Source organism: Sitodiplosis mosellana, unplaced genomic scaffold (genome assembly GCF_009176505.1).
Source record: "Sitodiplosis mosellana isolate CC-2019 unplaced genomic scaffold, AAFC_SMos_1.0 Smas_scaffold_27, whole genome shotgun sequence".
In the NCBI taxonomy this organism is placed as follows: Eukaryota; Metazoa; Arthropoda; class Insecta; order Diptera; family Cecidomyiidae; genus Sitodiplosis; species Sitodiplosis mosellana.
The window spans coordinates 599,638-620,863 of NW_022595269.1; the positions used below are offsets into that span (position 1 = coordinate 599,638).

Genomic DNA, 21,226 nt, shown 5'->3' on the forward strand with positions numbered 1-21,226 from the left:
TACTTCAATTTCGAGTTGAAATTAATAAAATTTGAAATTTTTTCATCAAATTTTCATAGAAAAAATATAAAAATAACAAAAATGATTTAAAAAAAATATTTGTCACACAAAAAATCCACAAAACTATTCAAAACCATAGAAATCCAAATTCCAGTGCAATCATCGATTCTACCAATAGGGACACGCATGCCACTTTGACACTTCGAATGTGCGGGAATATTTTTTGTTTGGTTGTGTGAACTGTCAAACGATTGAAAACTGCGATTCAAATGTGAAGAAATTTAGAACGCACGCATACAATCATCGTGCAACGGTCCGAAAACAAGAAAAATACCAATCAATTGTGGAATAATTCTTTGATAACAGTGAATTAGTCACGGATTTTGGTGATTGTTTAAAGAATTTTTCATTTTTTTCTGTTGTGGAACGTAAAAAAAACATATAAAAATGCCAAACGAAATGATAACACTGCAGCTGGGCCAGTGCGGCAATCAAAGTAAGCACCAATTTTACCACGGACAGTAATTTGTTGTCAGAATTTAATGTGATTTTTTTGTTGATTTACAGTCGGTTTTGAGTTTTGGAAGCGATTGTGTCTGGAGCATGGCATTTCACCGAATGGTACGCTCGAGGAGTTTGCAACAGATGGTGGCTTGGACCGAAAGGATGTATTTTTCTATCAGGCCGATGACGACCATTACATTCCACGATCAGTGTTACTCGATTTGGAACCGCGTGTCATTCACTCCATCATGAGTTCGCCGTATGCTAAAGTGAGTGTTTTTTTTCGTTTTTTGTTTTTTTTTTTTTGAAAGAGAAAAACGTAAATTTTGGTTTTTTCTACTAAAAATTGACATTTAGAAGTGTTCATATGCATTTTCTATCAAATATTGATACCAAATTCGACTTTTCGACCGGAATTTATACAAAATTTCACTTTCTATCGCAGTTGTACAATCCAGAGAACATTTACTTATCGAAAGATGGTGGTGGTGCCGGCAACAATTGGGCATCGGGTTTCAGTCAAGGCGAAAAATTACAAGAAGAAGTGTTTGACATCATCGATCGTGAGGCGGATGGCAGTGACAGTTTGGAGGGATTTGTTCTGTGTCATTCGATTGCTGGCGGCACTGGCTCAGGCATGGGATCCTATATCATGGAACGGCTGTCCGATCGATTTCCCAAGAAATTGATTCAAACATACAGTGTGTTCCCGAATCAAGATGAAATCAGGTAAACAAATGTGTGCAATTCGATGAATTCCGTGTTTTCAATGAATTTTTTTTTTTTGGCAGTGATGTCGTTGTTCAACCGTACAATTCACTTTTGACTCTGCGACGATTGACCAGCTGCGCTGACTGTGTCGTTGTTTTGGATAACACAGCACTCAATCGCATCGCCACCGACCGACTTCACATTGAGGTAAGGGCGCTTGTTCATGAATGAAAAAAAAAACTTCTGCGGAAAAATTAAACGACGATTTAGAGACAAAAACAAGCATGTGTGACAAAAGATCTCATTGTATCTTCTTTGGTTTATATAGACTTGGGCATTACAATTGGTTCCGTTTGACTCTTTGAACGCATTTTTTGTCTCTTCCAAACATTTTCTTATTTGACTGTTTTGTTGTTGGTATCGCTAATTGAAATTTTTTTCATTTAATTTCAGAACCCGAGCTTCACACAAATCAACACGCTGGTATCGACCATCATGTCAGTGAGCACAACAACACTGCGGTATCCGTCGTATATGAATAACAATTTGATTGGATTGACAGCACCATTGATTCCAACGCCACAATTGCATTTCCTGATGACGGGATACACTCCACTCACCACCGACAGCGATGTAAATGTCTAACTCTTCAAATTTTCATTCATTTTTCATATTTTTTTCTCCTCCGAAGATTCAATTCAGACCATTTTTATCTTCTTTTTCCAATTTCATTATCGGGTTTATCAACTATTAATAACAACTATGCTTTTTTTCACCACAGCAAACGGTGAATATTCGTAAAACAACCGTTTTGGACGTGATGAGACGATTGCTGCAGCCAAAGAACATGATGGTCTCAACTGGATTGGACAAAACCAACCACCATTGCTATATTTCCATTTTGAATATCATTCAGGTGAGCAGACTTTTGGCCAATCATTTTTCTTTCGATGAAAATTGTGATTTTTTCCATATATAAATGATTCAAAGAAGAAAAACCAATTTTAAAAGTAAACGAAACGATAATTGTTCAAAATGTTCAGGGTGAGGTCGATCCAACACAGGTGCACAAGTCATTACAGCGTATTCGAGAGCGTAAATTGGCACAATTCATCCCATGGGGCCCAACGAGCATTCAAGTTGCACTGTCACGAAGCAGCCCATATGTACAGAGTAGCCATCGAGTTTCAGGGCTTATGCTTGCCAATCACACCAGCATTTGTTCGGTACACACTACTTTATTTTAGTTTATTTCATTTTCGTTTTAATTTTTCAATATTAAAATGATTCATTTTTTTTTTTAATTTTCATTTTCAGCTATTCGAGCGTGTTCTGAACCAATATGACAAACTGCGTAAGCGAGGTGCTTTCTTGGATCAGTTCAAACGTGAGGATATGTTCAAAGATGATCTGTCGGAGTTGGATGAATCTCGTGAGGTGGTCGACAATCTTGTCCAAGAATACGAAGCGGCCACACAGCCCAATTATCTCAGTTGGCAAGGTAAATTCGTTATTCCCATTCTGAAAAAATCCATTGAACCACCTTGAAGCGATAGTTTCATACGGAATATGGTGCCATCACTTCGAAACTTTACCAATTTTTTTCTCCCACAAGCTCATTCAAAGCTAAAAAAAAAACACTTCTTCAAAATCTAATGAAAATGTTTCTCTATTTTCAGCTCAAAAGCCAGCCGCCTAAGCACAAATACTATTTTAAAAGAAATACTCAACGCATGCCAAGTACTAATGCCAAGTCACGCGCAAAAATTCCCACTGTTCATCAATTCCAATTTAGTCAAGGCTCTTGTTTTTTTTTAAATCGTTTCGCACATTTGGCGATTTGCACCAACAAACAAATATGTTCGACGTAAATGTTAGCCTTAAGAAAGCATGTTCAGTGCACAAGTTGCCAATTAAAATAGAAAAAAAGAATGTTTTGGCACAAAAGCCACTAAAATAAAACACACACACAACACATTTTGAGTCTCAAATAATCCACGCATTTATTTTCGTTGAAATTATTGGTAATTTTTTTTTACAAGAGCTAAGATGCTTGTTTAATATTTATTACAAGAAACGTCGTTAAATTGAAATAAAGGTTCATCGTTTTATAAGTAAATTTTGTTCCAGAATTGAGAAATTGAGTGAAAAAAGTGTCTAATATCGATATTTGGTGGAGTAATCCTTTGGACTGACCACTAAACCACGACCTTTGCGAGCACCACGGTACACTGTCTCAACGATGTCGACCATTTCTTGTTTGTCTTCCAACGGCCAATTGATTTTGTTGTTGTTACCCGTTCCCAAATCGATCATTATGTGCTTGTTACGGAAGAAAAACATCACCGTGCATGGATCGTACAATTCGTACCTGCGAAAAAGAGTGTGGAAAAAGAGAATTTTTCAGTAAACAAGTGTTATTTGTTTTTTAAATCATTTTTGGGTTCACTAAGTCGTATGTTTGTAAAAAAAAACTAACAATTTTTGAGAAAAAATCAAAAATCAATGGAAAAAAGATCAAATTTTCAATAAATTTTGATGTTTCTTGCAGCAGATGGTACAGTTTTAGGTGATAATGACTTTGAATTCATCAGAATTGACGACCATTCATTAAAAATCACGTCCATCGATTGATAATGACCATAATCTACTAAAACTTGTCACAACTGTAGATTATTTCCATAGACATTTCCATATGAATCGCTCCAAAAATGCTTCTCATTTATAATTTTTCCAATAAAAACTTACATTTTATTGAAGTCCGATACTTGGGTGATGTCGACTAAGTAAAAGACAGCGAAATTTTTCACTTTCTCTGCAATACTGTACAACACCTCGTCCATTTTCATACAAGCTGGGTCCCAGTCATGACCAAATCGAATCACCTATTCAAAATCACAACAAAAATTTCAATTAAATTCACTCAAACTGTAAAAATACATCAAAAATGTCCAAAAACTTATAAATCATCGATAGATCAAACCAAATCTTTGACTTCAATCGTGATTTATTACATAAACTGATTCAATTTCTTACCACAACACGGTCCTCTTCGGATAAAATTGCTTGGTCGACTTGATAGCCATTGTGTAAATGTTGTAGCATGTAAGACATCTTCGGTCGAATTGCGTTTTTTTACTGTCTCTACTTCAGAATGATCAATGGCAATAAAAATATCGCAACAAAAGAGATTTTATTCAATGTTCACACGGACAAATAAACAATTTTCCACAGCTGGCAGAACAAAACGTTTATAAAAGTAGCAATAGTGTCAGTATACAAAACAAAGTGAATGAAAAAAATAGAAACGTCAAAAAAAATCCTATCGAAGCGAAATGTCCCATTTCTGGAAATTTCCTCACACACAGCGATATTCCAATGGGTTTTGTTGTTCACTTCACACAAATTCATATTTGCCAGTTCTACGATAGGGAAAATTGGTGATTTGAATGTTTATTATAGGTTTTTTTTTTAAATTCAAACAATGAAAATGAAATTAAGTTTCAAGAAATGAATTTCAATATGAGAAAAATGCGAGAGAAAATGGTTTAAGTAAATATTTGGAACAAATGATTTGAACAATTGACATGTGACTTCATAAAGTACGGATTGCATATCATACTACTTATTGAGAGTCGATATGACTCAAAAGATCCGCGCAGAAAAATGACTCCCATCGAAAAAAGAATTGGCCCATTCAGTGCATGCGAACGACGGTGTTGATTAAAATGATTTACTATTTCAAAGGATTAAAGTCCATTTTCAGATAATTATGTTCGAATCGGCGAAAAAAAGTCATTGGATACAACATTTTTGCTCCTTTTTCTTTTTAGTTTATTTGCACTTGAGTATTTGTTGTGTTATTTAATGCATTTTTTCTTTCTAATTTACCAAATTTGTTCTTTGTTTTCGAAAATTGCGAGGAGAAAACCACTCAAGTGATCATAAGTGGTCAGAAAGGCTCTTAAATCTATTTTATTCTCCATTCCGTCAGTAAATAATTTTAAATAAATAAGAATAAAGAATTTTTTTAATAGTAGCACAGAACGAATTTAAGTTCAAAAAAAGTATCTCTTTCCTTCTTCGCCATATCAATCGAGAAAATGAATCCATTTTTATTCTTTCTCCATTCCATCTCGATTCCTCTCAATACTTTGAAAATTTCAAATGCAATGTGTTCACCATTCCGTGTGAAATTGTTCGTTTGTCTTTGCCAATGTTAGTTGGTTTATCAACAATGTTATTTTGATAGAATTTGATAATAAGTGACCGCCACAGACACCTTTTAATGCGAATTTCTTTAATGTTCACTTTTCAGATTTTCATTGTATATAAAAATGTGTGAGGGCATTGCCAATCGAATTTCCTACATTGATCCTGGTTGGAAGTGAATTTCTGGTGAAACTTTGATTCTAGCTTCTTGCGTTAAAATGAGTGATTCTCGTCCAACATAAACCAATGCTTTATCTCGCATGTCCGACAGATTTTTTTCGACAATTTTTATCTTCACCGGCACATCGTCGATTGGAACTTCATCGAAATGAAGATTTGCGAAACATCAAATTGGTTTTGCCAAGCGGGATAGTTGATTGAAAAGGCTGTATGATCGACTGGCAACACGGCATAACCGGGTGATGTGCAGTCAAGTATTACGCGATCCGCTACAGCCGTTCGTTTTGTTGAAATTTTTTTTGAACCGTAAAATTGATAAAATAAAGTGGCATCGATTAAAAGCATCGATAGTCTTTGGATTATCAGTGAGTTCAAAGGGCCAAATTCGTGTGGCGGCTGTTGAACGTCAAAGTCATTTGAGGCGACGCGAGCGCCCCCCCAATTTCAAAGGGCACATCAATGTAATTTAACATTTCAAATCGGATCTAAACAGCGCGCCAATTCGAAATATAGGAAAATATAGTGTCAACAGCCGCACCATGGCCAAATTGTAGCAAATTCAATTGATTGCGATATTCATAGCGCAATATTGTTTATTCGAACCAGTCAACTTGAATCGATTGCACCATTATTGCGAAATATTCAAACATACATATATCAAGATGAGTCATGATAATGAAACCCCATCGATTTCACTTCAGGATAATGACAATTTTGCCGATACATTCGGCCGATTTTGAACGCTTGGTTGAACGCTTATCAAGTGAACTATTAATAGTTGAACGATAAAATGGAATAAAACACAGATTTGAAAGGTAAATAAATGTTTTATAATTTAATAAAATATTTAATATTTCAATTTTTTCTAATGTTTTGGCTTAATAAATAACTCTAACATTGCTCGAAATACGATATTTTTCTCAATTTGTTTCTTTGCCTAAATTTAGATTATACTGAAAATGGGAGTCGAATATTTAACTGGATTTATGACGAAAAAACCAAATCTTTACCAAAAAGAAAATGATCCTTGTCGAGAAATCACGGATTATCGCCGGTAGGTTGAATAAAGCATATTAAATTTCCAATATTGAATTTCGCTGAGAAATTACCGACTGTTGCCCATTACGCGCGCATTCCAAACAGATGTATGTAAAATACAAATCATTACTATTCATTCAATGACGATTATTATTCAGTACAAACTAACAAACATTGGACTTTACCATTGATATTTTTCTATAGGCAATGGCGTATAACTGATAACAATAACTGATCAAATTAGTATAAAATCATGTGCATTTTTTTTAAGGCTTCATTCGCAGTTTTCAGTCGAAACAATTTCGGTTGGAGAAAAGTGAGGTGTTGCAAAAGACAAAAGTGTTGAAAAAAGGATGACTTTCTGGAGAAAAAAAACTTTTGCAAGTTGGCATTGCGCTATTCTTTGGTTATGGAGCAAATGAAGTGATATCAAACCAAAAAGACGAAACTAGTATAGCGGCTATTGGACAAGAGGTGGCCTTAACCAATAGGATTTTAGCTGGACAGGAAAAAGATATTTTTTCTACTTCTTCAACAATTGCACAAAGGATACTTGAAAATAACCTCAAACAAGTGTTATATTCAACAAGAAATATCGGACAAGACGTTCCAAAACTGCAGCAGCAGCATGTTAAACATGTTGATGCACCTAAGAGATGTTCACAAACACAACGAATTTGATCTTTACTCATCGTATTTCAAAGAGGAAATGCTCAAAAAAGAGTTTCTCGAAACATTGGTGGTGTTTTCAAACGGTTTGGTGCTATCGATGCAAAATTTGATTGGAACAGAACACGATCTCTTCCCAAAATTTCTTGTTCTCGTTGATGATTGGATGGAAGTGCTAAAAATGGAATATCACCAAGAAATCGAGAAAAAATATATTTTCAAATTGGACGTGCCGTACATTCGTGGCGAAAACGTGAGGATGATTTTTGAACAGTTTTTTTCGCCGTTTGGATATCCAAATTAATCAATCAGACATAATGCAAGTGGAGAGAATATTTGAAGACAGAATATCAATTGAATTTAAAGAAGCGAAACTCAAAGAGAATCTCTTAAAATGCTTATCTTCAAACAATGAAAATTCGGTTTGATTTGATTGGTTCAATTTCAACAAACCCATTCCCATCGCGGTGAATAAATCCGATTTTTGATGAGAATTGAATCAGTTCTGGATTTTTCACACTTCTGGCGTTCACTGGTTTAATTTCGCATTCTAGTTTTTTATACTAAAAACGAATAATTTTTATATGTATTTTTGTGGTCGAAAAGGCTGTTAAATGATTTTTATCTTTACCAATAAACAAATTAAGAATAAAGAATGACGCTAAGAATGGTAACAATAAAAAATTAAAATTCAATATTTGAAATGATGCAAAATTGTTTTTGCTTGAACATTTTTTACATGTACCTATTCATTGTAGATTGTCGCTTTCACAAAACTTTCAACATGTGAGCAATTGTCGATATTCTGCTGGTATTAGTTGCGATTTGTCTATCTTCCTCCTTCTCTTTTCAATCATTTCTTTCCTTTGTGTGTCTCACACTTTTCTTCAGTTCATCTCCATTTCATTTGGTTTTCATTCTATTTTACAAATGGTCATATCGTCAAGAAACACATGGTGATAGAATACATATGGATGGAGTGAACAAACATTTTGCAGGTATAGAAAGTAAATGGATATGTGACGCATGTGTTTGTGTTTGATATTGTAGTTGTTGTACCTTCCAGAATGAACGTTTGAATGTATTTGTGTATACAAAGAAGTATCCGCATTTTTGCATTCTTTTGGCTTTAAATTCCGTACTGTTTCACTTTCCCTCTATGTATGTGTCGCCAAAAGGTAATGACAAGCATCAAATGAATACACAAACACACTCACATCTCCATTGAAAGTCGTTTGAAAACGTGTGCTCTTCTACCAAATTAATGTTGGACTGATTCATTACTTTTCGAACGTTTCTGTGAATAGCTTCGCCAAGTGTTTTTCTGCGTGCATATTAGTGCTCAAACATAGATAAATTTACTAAAAAAAATTTCAACAAATAAATTGAAAGCAAAGTGTTTCATTCAAATCACCCAAATCCATTTGATTCAAAGTGAGAAAATAAGTAAAGTGAAATGGCAATTATTTTGAAGAATAAAGCTACTGAGAAGCTCTATCTCAACGAAAAATTGGCGGATGTACATTTTGCATTCAATGTGGGCGATGAAATCCACAAGGTGCCAGCCAACAAAGCCAATCTGGCGGCATTAAGTCCGGTGTTTGATCGCATGTTCTACGGATCGTTGACAGAAGATGGAGACGTTAAAATAGTCGATGCATCCGTCGAGGCGTTCAAAGAGTTTTTGCAAATATTTTATTTGGGTGAAGTGACTATAACCATTGAGAATATTGAAACCGTTGCTCGTTTGGCTGATAAGTACGATGTCCTTGCTTATTTAAACGATTGTGCGACATTCACTCAAATCGAATTGACGATAGACAACGTGTGCTGGGGTCTTCAAATAGCATTGGTCCTGAAGAATCAAACATTGACCGAATATTTTGAGAACAAAATCAAAGGATTAACCAAAAAAGTATTCGCATCGGATGCATTTCGACGATGTGACAAAGAAACACTGGAACACATTTTGAAGCTGAATTTATCGTGTGAATCGATTGATGTGTTCAATGCGTGCATGGATTGGGCGAGATATGCATGCAAACTAGATGGTTTGGATGAAAAACAGGCGATAAATCTACGAAACCAGCTCGGCGACCATTTAAAGTTGATTCGTTACGACGAAATGTCAGTCGAAGAATTCTCTAAAATTTACATAGCAAATGAAGGACTGTTCACTTTGGAAGAGTTCGCAGACATAATGCTTACATTAACAATAGATAAATATGAACCGAGATTATTCAACCATATTCCTTGTCAATACGCACCGAGCAAATGGAACAAATGGAACAAATTCAAAGATTTAAAATGTAAGCGAATAGAACATAGTAAAGCACAACATAGCATTCAAAAAGAGGAAAGGCTATGCTTCACATCAAACCAACCGATTTTATTACGATCTATTGGTTTCCTTATAACCAGTGCCATATCAGATGCGACTGATTGTAGTGTAGAAGTTGTCATCAGGCGATCGGACACTGGAAAAATTTACGATAAAGAATTGACACTACATAGATTATATAAGAAATCAACCATTTTTCTAGATACACCAATTTTTATCAAACCCGGCAAAATGTACGAAATTCGCACAATTACTCCTTCAGACTCTATTACAAATTATTCGTGCGATAAATTGTGGTTGCCGAGAGTAGACCTCGATAATGGACTCAAAATTGAATTCCATGAAGATCACTATTGCGACTATGATAACTCAATTTATGGTTGGATTTCATGTTTGGGATTCCGTACACTTTAAAGTTTTTACTCTACCCAAACAATTAGATGACAAATAAATGTCCATAAATAACAGCCAATTGGAACTCATCTCCCTCTTTCATTGAATTGTAACAGAACTTTCGACTTAATTTTGACAAAATAAAACATGCGATTAAAAAAAAAAACTTGAAATTCTTTATTCTTCTCTTACATTTCGATGAAAATTATTTTATTACATTAAATTTGGCTTCCAATTGGATACTTTGTTAGCAGCTCTAATACAATATATTAGAGAGCGGTAATCTAGAAGCAATTGCCACTGATCTATTGAATGTACAGTAGGGTGTTTTCGACATCGTTCAATCGAAAAATGGTAAGTCTCATTCGATAGATCTCAGAATTCTGAGTCGATTGATAACATTTTTGTCGAGGATGGACTTGTGGTGACACTTCCCTTAACTAAAAACAAAAAATGTTTTATTCTGAATTTCTATAATAACGTGTGACAACTAGATTCAATTTTATGTTTTCTTGTCAAAATTTTTGCTTTCAAATTTCAAATCAAATCTGGTTGTCACAGGTTACTATGGAAATTCAGAATGAAATTGTTTTTGTTTTCAGCTTCGGGAAGTGTCATCACAAGTCCATCCACGACAAAAATATTATCAATCGACTCAGAATTCTGAGATCTATCGAATGAGGCATACCATTTTTTAATTAAACGATGCCGAAAACGTAAATGTACAGCCATCGGATAAGGTATCTCTCGTTTTTAGCATAAAATATATGCTAAAATCGGCTGATACTTTATCTGGTACATCGGACAATCATGATTGTACGTATTTTAGTTTGTGCTACCAAAAGTTTGAAGTTTCAGTGTAAATTCATTTAAACGCAATAATGAATACAAATCATACTCGATACGGTAATTTTCTGTTTGGCTTTACAGCAATCGCGTCGATTTGATGACCTTGTTTCAATCAACTACAATAATTTCAGAGAACAAAAGCATTTTCAAGGCTAGTTTAGGAAATATCAGACCATATCTTTTGTATGGACGAAGGTTTGTATGCAAAAACACAATTCTTATCGAGCAATAGAATATTGTTCTTTTCTTTTCGACGATAGGTCTGGGTTGCACTTCGATAAGAGAGTACAAAATAAGTTGTTTCTATCCTATAGCACTTGTTCTTTTTTGCTTTTTGGCAAATCGCTTTAACTTCAATCCTTTTTTGGATTCAACAATGGATTTGCACTGGACTTTACAAATGCGTTTACCTGAACTTTCTTATGTACTGTGTATCTTTTATCAACAATATTTGCCAATAGGTAAGGCCGTATACTTATAAATTAGATATACTAGGCTCGCCCGTGGTCAAAATTTGACCACACAAACAAAAAAATTACTATTAATATTTTATATAATTAATTATTAATAGTTTCGCCAATTTCTCTTTCCCTCCACACAAAACATTCGACTCTTTCAATCATGTATATCTGTGCACGCACACAAAGGAAAGTAAAAAATTCATCCATTCCTTTCATACATATGCTATAAAATGCCGTGCAATTCACAGGAATAGAAATGACTTTGTGTGAAACACTGACGTCACACAATAAATAGAAACGATAGCGATGTAGAAAATGCGAAATGAAAAAAATGTCGGAGATGGATGCTTCTCTTTGTGATTCATAGTGTTTACGAATGTGTCACAGTGTGTCACAGAGAACATTCGTGTGCAGCTCAAAACATTGTCTCTCTGTTTAGTCTGTATATCTCCGCACGCACACAAAGAGGAGCAAAAAACGTTATTCATTGCAGTGCACACAAATCGAACTCTTTCTCAATACTCTCTCTCATTCGACTGTCTCAACAGTTTATATGCTGTACATTTCAGCGACCGAACTGAAACATTGTATATATCACTGCTGTCAAGAGCAAATAAACAAAAAACGAAAACAAACAACGAAAGAATATTGCGAATTTCACGGCGAATATTTCAGAAAATAAATGGTGAAATTATTCAGTGAGTATGGAAACAAATTAAAATTTCCTTCAACAAATCGAAAAATATGAAGTCATTTTTTTCGTTGTTCGTATCACGTGTTTTATTCACTTGTTAGGCACGATGCAACGACCGATTGGAATTGTGTCAAAGAAATGCGGTGTTTCCACTCGATTCACCAGCTACGTATTTTCAATCACAGACATGGACAAATGGGAGAGTGATGAACGCAAACTGATCGATGAAATGGAAAAACGAATCATTTTTCTCAAATTCACGGTCCGTGTTGCACCACTGTTGACACAACAACAAAATGAATTGGAAGTGCTTGCGCTGACAGAGCAAATGAGGGTTCCTTGCCACGTTGCTGCTATCACAATTGCAGCAGAAAGAACTTACGTTACACGACTGTCAAGAAGAGAAATGGTGGAATTTCTACAATGCGTATTGGGTGATTTGGATCACATCATCGACTTTTGGCTCCCATAGTCGCTCATTAATGTTTCAAAATTGAACATCACAAAAAGTGAAATTATAATTCTTATTATTTCAATAAAAAAAATCATTCCATTTCCCAGACAAAACACATAAAGTATTTCCACTCAATTCCATAATTTTCTCATTCTTTTACACACTGTATCTCTATTTACGGCTCAATAAGAAGCATGTATTTGTTGTGGTTTTAAGTTTCGCTTTGTTCTATCTCCCTAGGGGAATTTCTCACGTAAAAACTGTGAAGATTTTCGAAGATGTTTGAAACTGTGAAGATGTGGAAGTTATCGAAACTATGTGGATTAGTTTTCTTTTCTACATCACAGCACAACCATACAACAGCAAAACGAACAGCCGAACAAATAAACATGTACAGGCATGTCTACTGTGTAATGCTGTTCTACTATGCTACCGCATTCATTCTATAAGCTAAATCAAATACCATTTGGACCCACGAATAATCGAATATATAACGACAGTGTGGCCGTATGGATAACGCATACGTTGAAATCAAAAGGTTTGAGTTCGGAACACAGCTTGGGGAGTGGCGGGTGTAAGTTATTTTTTTGCTTTTTTTCCATTTGTTTTATTAAATAATAACAAAATTTAATTTTTTTTCATAGAAAAACACCACAAACATTTTTTCTTCAACAAAATTACAAAAGAATCAATCATTTCAGCGTATACAACCGCAAAAACATAGATTCTATTGAATTTCATTTTCAAAATAAAAAAACACAATTAAACCATTTCAAATAATGAAAAAAAAATTTAACATGAAAATATACACAAAATAGCAATACTCATTCAGAATAAACATAAAAAAATTAAAAATAAAAGAAACAAAGTTTTTGACCACATAATAAATCGAACCCCAGACCCTCAGAACAACACGCAAAAGACTTTCCCACACGGCCGCACCGTTCATACATACAGTACAGCTCAAACAGCACTTGACTTGTGCTGTATGCGTAGAACGATCATTTCATTATTTTTTCACAAAATGAGCAACTTCCACTCAACCGATTTGAACGGCATAAGAACCATTCGAAAGATAATCACGCGTAGATGCGATTAAAGCCAAAAAACACTCACATACGACACATACAACCGGAGTTATGGCCGTTTGAGTGAATTCCCATTCCCATTTATGGGGAAAACTCATCATCACTCAAACGGCCATAACTCATGTCTCAAATGTCAAAAGTGAGTGTTTTATGGCTTTGTGCACATCTACGCTCGGAGACCTTTCGAATGGTACCTATGTCATCCAAATCGGTTGAGCATAAGTTGGTCAAAAGTGTACCACCAACTTTGCATTTGTAGATTAATATATAGATTTTTAAAACAAATTAAAATTTGTGTTTCACTCCGTCGATATTGTTTGCACTTCTTTATTTTCCAAGAAAAACGATCCTTTTTACTTGCATTCTCTTTTTCTCTAACTCACGATTCATTCTCTTGTCGAAAATATCAGTCAAAACCTGTTCAATAAAAAAAAACTAAATTTTGCTCTTCCCATGTTATTCACATAATTTTCTGATTTTTTACCATATTTTTTGCCTGTTATTCTGCAAAAGTGCGAATATTTCGGTGTTTTATTCTTTCGAAACGGAAAGTCGTTTTTTCTTCTTCCACTGTAGTGGTTTGTTGCAAAGAGATCGATGCATTCATGACACTTTCAAATGATTTTCAACGCTCTGCTGATATTAGCTGCAGATGTCTCTCCTTCCCTCTCTTTTACTCTTTTGCTTGTCTTTCAGTTTGTGTTTTCATTTCAAATGGTTTTCAGTGATTGTTGTCATATTATTGAGGGACAGATGTTGAATATGAGAGAATGTTCGTTGGTCGAAAAATAGTAGATAGATTTGTAACGCATACATATGTATTTAATTTTACATCTGCCAAATCAACGTTTGAATGTATGTGTGTATACAAATGTGTTTAAATTCCGTACTGTTTCATTCTCGCTCTATGTATGTGTCGCAAAAAGGTAATGAAAAGCATCAAATGAATACACGGTACACAAACACACTGAATTGAAAGTCGTTTGAAAATGTGTGTGCTCTTCTACCAAATTGATGTTGGACTGATTCATTACTTTTCGAACGTTTCTGTGAATAGCTTCTCCAAGTGTTTTTCTGCGTGCATATTAGTGCTCAAACATAGATAAATTTACTCAAAAAATTCAACAAATAAATTGAAAGCATAGTGTTTCATTCAAATCACCCAAATCCATTTGATTCAAAGTGAGAAAATAAGTAAAGTGAAATGGAAATTATTTTAAAGAATAAAGCTACTGAGAAGCTCTATCTCAACGAAAAATTGGCGGATGTACATTTCGCATTCAATGTGGGCGATGAAATCCACAAGGTGCCAGCCAACAAAGCCAATCTAGCAGCATTAAGTCCGGTTTTTGATCGCATGTTCTACGGATCGTTGACAGAAGATGGAGACGTTAAAATAGTCGATGCATCCGTCGAGGCGTTCAAAGAGTTTTTGCAAATATTTTATTTGGGTGAAGTGACGCTAACCATTGAGAATATTGAAACGGTTGCTCGTTTGGCTGATAAGTACGATGTCCTTGCGTATTTAAACGATTGTGCGACATTCACTCAAAACGAATTGACGATAGACAACATGTTCTGGGGACTTCAACTGGCATTGTTCCTGAAGAATCAAACATTGACCGACTATTGTGAGAGAAAAATCAATGAGTCACCCAAAGAAGTATTCGCATCGGATGCATTTCGACGATGTGACAAAGAAACACTGGAACACATTTTGAAGCTGAATTTATCTTGTGAATCGATTGATGTGTTCAATGCGTGCATGGATTGGGCGAGATATGCATGCAAACTAGATGGTTTGGATGAAAAACAGGCGATAAATCTACGAAACCAGCTCGGCGACCATTTAAAGTTGATTCGATACGATGAAATGTCACTCGAAGAATTCACTGGAATACACGTGGCAAATAAAGGACTATTCAATTCGGAAGAATTTGAAGATATAATGCTTACATTAACAATGGATAAATACAAATCGAAAATATTCAACCTGAATCCACGTCAGTACATATGGAGCAACGACAACGAATTGCAATGTACACGAGTATTGCAAAGCATGGTAGATCATAAAATTGGAGAAGTGGAAGTGCTATCCTTCACATCAAATCAACCCGTTCTGTTAGGAAATATCCAATGCTCATTAACTAAAGGTGGGTTATTTCTGCATGGTTCTTATGTAGAAGTTGACATCGCTCAAGTGGAAGATGAGACTTTTCGTATTTCAAAACTTCTTCACAACGGAGGATTTAGAGCAAACCAGGAAGATGATAACCAAATGGCTTTAGAAAAACCAATTTTCATCAAACCTCACACAATGTACGAAATTCGCACGACTTTAAGTGTTAGTCAAAATAGTTGGTGCGATAAATTATGGTTGCCAAGGGTAGAGCTTGATAAAGGGCTGAAAATCACTTTCCATCGAAATCCATATTTGAACTATAACAACTCCATTTATGGCTGGATTTCTTCATTGGAATTGAACAGGATTTGAACGAGACATTTTCTTGCCTAAACTGAAAATTGTTATTAAACTCAATTCTCTTTTCATTAAATTGTAACCGAACTTTGGCATTTCAATTAAACTCAATATTTCTGGAATTCTTTATTTTGTTTTCTTTGATAATTTTTTTAATTTACAGCAATGCTTCTGTGCGAAACAAGGAGTGAACAACTTTCACCCTAATTAAATAATTTTCAATTATTTTGATAATACAAACAAATTTTCGGCTAGGATAAGTAAGCTACAAGGAACAATCTCGACATATTTTGAAAAAATACATATTTAAATTTGTACTCGTATTTATATAGCTACAATTGACTCAAATCTAACCGCTCCTTTGCTACAGTTTGCTGATGATTTCATTGAATTTTTCCGCTGCAACTTTCTTCAACTGTTCGCTCTCTTGCGGACCGGTTGCATCAACCATCCCTCGGAAAATGCTCTCTTCATTCTGCAGCAATTTATGCGGAATATCGAATTCTTTGGCACTGCCCGCATCCATGACTAAAACACGGTCGGAATCAATGATGGTGTGCAATCGATGAGCCACCGTTAGAACGGTAAAATGTTTGAATTTCTCGCGAATTGTTCTCTGAATGAGTGCATCGGTTTGTGGATCCACATTGGCTGTGGCTTCATCGAGTACCAGCACTTTGTTATTTCTCAAAATGGCCCGAGCCAAGCATATCAATTGCCGTTGGCCTTGGCTGAAATTGGTTCCGCCTTCGGTAACCTGGATATAATTTTAAAAATCATAATTTTTTCAATGAGAAATGCATTAGCTCATTGAAAATGAAAAAAAAAACCTACCAAATAGTCCAAGCTATCAATCATTGATTCCAATTCAACGTCCTCTAGTGATCGCCAAATGGCATCATCGCTGTAATGGCCAAATGGATCCAAATTATAGCGAACTGTATTCGAAAACAAGACTGGATCCTGTGGAATGATCGAGATTTTCTCTCTTAAGCTGCTCAATGCAATCGTCCCTGTGTTGACGTCGTCGATTTCAATGATTCCATCGATTCGATACAAACGAAAGAGAGCTCCTATGAGAGTCGATTTTCCAGCACCAGTTCTACCTACATGCATCACACAAAATGTTATGCGCATATCCTTTTTAGATTCAATGCAATGCAAATCACTCACCCACAACTCCAATTTTGAATCCAGATTCAATCTCTAAGCGAAGGTTTTTCAACGTTGGCGCACCTTGTGGATCATATCGCAATGAAGCATTGTGCATTTTTATTTTACCTGTTCTTGGCCAATCCGATGGTGGTTTTTCATTCGGACTTTGTTCCTATGTGAAATATTGAAATTTCAAGGAAATTTTCAACAAAAGAAATGTTTAGCATTCAGAAATGCATCCTTACCGGTTCCAAGTCGATATACTGCAAAATTCGCTCGACACTTGTCATCTGCTGCATCGTTTCTGTCGTTTGACGTATTCCAATTTGAACCATGCCCATCAAAATCAACGCCTGCGAAATGGCCAATCCAACATTTCCACTGAATGTGTCTTTGTGTAGGAATAGAAATTGGAAGCAATTAGAATTGAGTCAAGTGATCACTCAAAATACTTCTCACTTTCATATAAAATAATAAAACTGAATATAACGCTTGCAAGGAATGCGGTGCTAACACAATCCATCCATAGGCCAAATGCGGTGTTTGATGTCTTTCCCAACTGCCAAACCGCACTATGAACATCTTGCAATTGATCAAATTCATTGGCCAATTTATTCTGTATATTTCTTGCTCGTATTGTCGTTAAACCATTTATGGTGGCCGTCAAATGCGAAAAAACCGGGCTACGACCTGATACATTCATTGAAAAAATTATTGAGAGAAATTCATTTAGAAACAATGCTATTATAGCACTTTAGGCATTGGAAACATTGAAAATATATTTAAAGCCATAGAATGAAAAACCTACAAATGCCTTCTAAACGCTTCAAATCTTGTGATGGTTGCAGGTACAACTTTATGATCAGAGCAAACAAAACCATGGCACATGATAATGCCAAAATCATGGATGGATTCACAATCGAGATAACTGTTAAAATGCCGAGCATCACCAATATTATTTGGACTGCTTCCAACATCACTCCGGGCATGACTTCATCGATAGCGCCCATATCTTTGGAGAAACGATTCAAAATCCGACCAGACGGATTTAAATCGAAGAATCGCATCGGCGCATGCAAAATGCTTTGAAACATTTGGTTGTGTAATATCTTTGATGCACGTGAAGTCATTCTGAAGAATATTATACTGCGATAAATGCAAGTCTATGAAAGAGCAACGAGGAGAAAACCGAGTTAGATCAATTTTTTGTTCAATCAAAACGGTTATGTGCATGTAACTTTAAAAAACTGTGTAAAAAAAGACAAAAAACTTGAATGAATGGAACGGAAATGAGGTATCTTACAAAAATAACTCCAATAATAAGCACTCCATAGATATATAAATACTTCATCTGTGTTAATGGCACTTGTTTACCATGCAAACGTTTATATTCTTGATATGTCCAGTAGTTGACAAAGTAATCGGTTCCACTCGTAACACACAACGAAAGAATCATAACGAAAAATATTGTGAAGAGACCACAGCAGTTGGTGCCAGCGAAAAAGTATTTCTTAATTGCTCTCACAGGTACACTGCCTTCCGCTTGTTCTTCCGCATCGATTTGATCTTGTTCGAACTCTTGTGATGCGCACGATGACTTTGACACGGATTCAGTGCGCTGTTTCAAAGCTCTGTACGATTCATTTGGTACGAAGTCATCAATGTATGGAATGTCATCGTCTTCATAAATGCTACCATCCTCAGATTGTGCGCAGTCGTTTGCCGTTTCTTCCGTTTTCTCTTCGTTCTCGAGTTTTTGTAGTAACTTTGCAAAATCCAAATCGCTGTTTGTCAACTCCGTGTAAGTTCCACTGTGCGTGATTTGTCCATTTTCAACAACGACAATGATGTCTACCTCTTTCAAAAAGTGCACTTGATGTGTTACTAGGATTCGCGTTGCATTTTGTGCAAAACCACTTGGGCCAATAACCTCGTCAAAGAGATGCTTTCCGACATGAGCGTCAACAGCACTGAGCGGATCATCCAATACATAAATTGAAGCAGCTTTGTACATTGCACGAGCTAAACTGATTCGTGCACGTTGTCCACCTGAATGCATGTTATATTTTTTTAATTAACTCATTGTTCCAACATTTTGAATGGAAAGTTAAACGCCCAACGGTAAACGAATGAAAAATGTCAGATTTTTTCATATTTTCATCGACTGACCTGATAAAGATGCACGTTCACCGACAAAAGTTTTGTCACCCTTTGGCAATTGTTCAAAATCAGTTGTTAATGCACAACATCTCACAACCTAAAACGAAATGTGGATGTATAACTAATCATGTAAATGTTCATTGGCTTATTCTTATTCTTCTTAGGCTAATTTTGTATGTGAAAATTACCTCAGTGTAACGTTTTTTATCGTATTTCTGTCCAAAGAGAATATTGTTTCGAACTGTGCCAGAGAAAATCCAAGGCTTCTGAGCCGCATATGATATCGAGCCATTCAATGAAACATTTCCCGATGAAATTGGCAGTTCTCCCAATAGCAATTGTACCAAGGAGCTCTGAAAAAAAAAATGAAGCAAACGGCAGAGAATAAGTGTTTGATGGAGAAATTTGATATTCATTCAAGATTCAATATGGTAAAATAAATCAACCTTTCCAGCTCCGACTGGCCCGATGAGCCCACAAATTTGTCCACTTCGAATCTTTAGGTTAATTTTTTGCAACGTTTTTTTACTTGCACTCTCCTCCCATGATGCGCTCACATTATTTATTTCCACAGCATTGTCTATTAGAATTTTCATACGATTCGTTTTAGTGCGATGAATTATGTTATTATTTCAATAACAAGCATAAATTTACCTTTGTGATCAGCTATAACTAACGAGCTACGACGCTCAAGCCCATGTTCAGTTTCATTCTTTTCTTCCTTCAGCAGAAATTCTTCAATACGTTTCAACGAAACGAATGCTTCTGCCGCTGCAGAGAGAGCCCACGGATAGAAAATAGCAGCATTCATCTGAAATGATTTATCAGGTTTGGTAAGTGACAAAATTGATGGGGAATAATTAACGGCATGCACACACTTGCAAAATATTGAAGTATTGCGCCATTGAAAAGACAATGTCAGCGGTGATATTTTGTCCCGTTAGAATACAGGTGGCGATTGCAATGAAAAGGGTCGATCCTATCAGAACATAAGAAAAAAAAATAAAACTAATTTTTCTAGTGAAGGAAGTACGTATCCGTGAAAAGGTGAGCCAATTGAACAGTATATGGAATTCACGGATAGCTAGTATGCTATACTATCGATCCCATGGCGATTTCAATTCAATGCATGTGCTTGACCACTAAACTTACTTTCAATAAAAACAAACGAGCTCAAGCTTACACCGCGAATATATGCAGCATAGCGGATTTGTTTGATCTCAAGGCGACGAGCCTCGGCAACGACTTTTTGGAATGGTTTTTCCCATGCATATATCTTAATCACTTGAATACCGTTAATGATTTCGTTCATTAGTCCAACGCGATAATCTTTGGAAAAAAAATCGTATGCATTTTCAGTCATGATCAACGAAAACTTTGAGTTTGAGAATTTAATACCTGTACGACGTGCAACTTTCATTCGTAGCATTGAAGTGTAATGGCTTAGACGTGTTTGCACCGGCACTGTTTTTAGTAATAATCCAATCACCCCAACTACGGCTGCCCATTTTGCTCTTTGCCATATCAAGTATCCGATTAGAATTGACTGTAAGAAAACCAAAATAGGACTAGTATTCATAGTAGTTGATTTGTTGACAGAATCTTCCGAATAATCATCTTAACCACCAACCTGTATCGGCAGAATCCAAATGAAATGAACCAACACAAATCCTTTGTCCAAGCGACTGACATCATTCGACATCAAATTCACCAAATAACCACTTCCAGTTTGACTTGCTGACAGGGCCGACAGACGCAAACTCTATTGGAATTCGTTTGAAAGAAAATGAATACACATTCAATAGTTATCAATGGAATCGCATACTCCGAATTGAACC

General features: G+C 35.6%; 5 protein-coding genes across 5 annotated transcripts in view; 3 read left to right on the plus strand and 2 right to left on the minus strand.

Moving 5' to 3' along the window:
- The first annotated feature begins 250 nt into the window (after positions 1-250).
- LOC129568889 (tubulin gamma-1 chain) lies at positions 251-3,209 on the plus strand. The gene is made up of 9 exons (XM_055447218.1): positions 251-496; positions 568-773; positions 950-1,233; positions 1,296-1,422; positions 1,669-1,848; positions 1,997-2,131; positions 2,259-2,441; positions 2,533-2,716; positions 2,895-3,209. The coding sequence occupies exons 1-9, from the start codon at positions 448-450 to the stop codon at positions 2,912-2,914; spliced, it is 1,368 nt and encodes a 455-aa protein (XP_055303193.1). The 5' UTR covers positions 251-447; the 3' UTR covers positions 2,915-3,209.
- LOC129568890 (thioredoxin-like protein 4A) lies at positions 3,020-4,497 on the minus strand. Its single transcript, XM_055447219.1, has 3 exons — positions 4,252-4,497; positions 3,964-4,100; positions 3,020-3,586 (listed from the first exon to the last, which is right to left on the minus strand). The coding sequence occupies exons 1-3, from the start codon at positions 4,327-4,329 to the stop codon at positions 3,373-3,375; spliced, it is 429 nt and encodes a 142-aa protein (XP_055303194.1). The 5' UTR covers positions 4,330-4,497; the 3' UTR covers positions 3,020-3,372.
- A 4,273-nt stretch (positions 4,498-8,770) lies between these two features.
- On the plus strand, positions 8,771-10,069 carry LOC129568880 (BTB/POZ domain-containing protein 6-B-like). The gene has a single exon (XM_055447208.1). The coding sequence runs from the start codon at positions 8,771-8,773 to the stop codon at positions 10,067-10,069; it is 1,299 nt and encodes a 432-aa protein (XP_055303183.1).
- Positions 10,070-14,798: 4,729 nt separating this feature from the next.
- LOC129568881 (BTB/POZ domain-containing protein 6-B-like) lies at positions 14,799-16,088 on the plus strand. Its single transcript, XM_055447209.1, has one exon. The coding sequence runs from the start codon at positions 14,799-14,801 to the stop codon at positions 16,086-16,088; it is 1,290 nt and encodes a 429-aa protein (XP_055303184.1).
- A 73-nt stretch (positions 16,089-16,161) lies between these two features.
- LOC129568857 (probable multidrug resistance-associated protein lethal(2)03659) overlaps positions 16,162-21,226 on the minus strand; it is a 5,663-nt gene continuing 598 nt past the window's right edge. Inside the window, exons 2-16 of the mRNA XM_055447184.1 lie at positions 21,019-21,150; positions 20,787-20,934; positions 20,541-20,717; positions 20,267-20,367; positions 20,043-20,199; positions 19,835-19,968; positions 19,577-19,741; positions 19,398-19,485; positions 18,532-19,277; positions 18,037-18,391; positions 17,688-17,918; positions 17,474-17,619; positions 17,247-17,400; positions 16,908-17,179; positions 16,162-16,830 (exon numbers count right to left, since the gene is read on the minus strand). Coding sequence (XP_055303159.1) covers positions 16,438-16,830; positions 16,908-17,179; positions 17,247-17,400; positions 17,474-17,619; positions 17,688-17,918; positions 18,037-18,391; positions 18,532-19,277; positions 19,398-19,485; positions 19,577-19,741; positions 19,835-19,968; positions 20,043-20,199; positions 20,267-20,367; positions 20,541-20,717; positions 20,787-20,934; positions 21,019-21,150 — 3,399 coding nt within the window. The 3' untranslated portion in view covers positions 16,162-16,437. The remainder of the gene's footprint in view (positions 16,831-16,907; positions 17,180-17,246; positions 17,401-17,473; positions 17,620-17,687; positions 17,919-18,036; positions 18,392-18,531; positions 19,278-19,397; positions 19,486-19,576; positions 19,742-19,834; positions 19,969-20,042; positions 20,200-20,266; positions 20,368-20,540; positions 20,718-20,786; positions 20,935-21,018; positions 21,151-21,226) is intronic.

Coding starts and splice junctions, on each gene's coding strand:
- LOC129568889 (XM_055447218.1), top strand. CDS start 448: ATGCCAAACGAAATGATAACACTGCAGCTGGGCCAGTGCGGCAATCAA. Junction 497..567: donor GGGCCAGTGCGGCAATCAAA/GTAAGCACCAAT, acceptor GTTGATTTACAG/TCGGTTTTGAGTTTTGGAAG. Junction 2,132..2,258: donor CCATTTTGAATATCATTCAG/GTGAGCAGACTT, acceptor CAAAATGTTCAG/GGTGAGGTCGATCCAACACA.
- LOC129568890 (XM_055447219.1), bottom strand. CDS start 4,329: ATGTCTTACATGCTACAACATTTACACAATGGCTATCAAGTCGACCAA. Junction 4,101..4,251: donor CCGAAGAGGACCGTGTTGTG/GTAAGAAATTGA, acceptor GATTTTGAATAG/GTGATTCGATTTGGTCATGA. Junction 3,587..3,963: donor GTATCGGACTTCAATAAAAT/GTAAGTTTTTAT, acceptor TCTTTTTCGCAG/GTACGAATTGTACGATCCAT.
- LOC129568880 (XM_055447208.1), top strand. CDS start 8,771: ATGGCAATTATTTTGAAGAATAAAGCTACTGAGAAGCTCTATCTCAAC.
- LOC129568881 (XM_055447209.1), top strand. CDS start 14,799: ATGGAAATTATTTTAAAGAATAAAGCTACTGAGAAGCTCTATCTCAAC.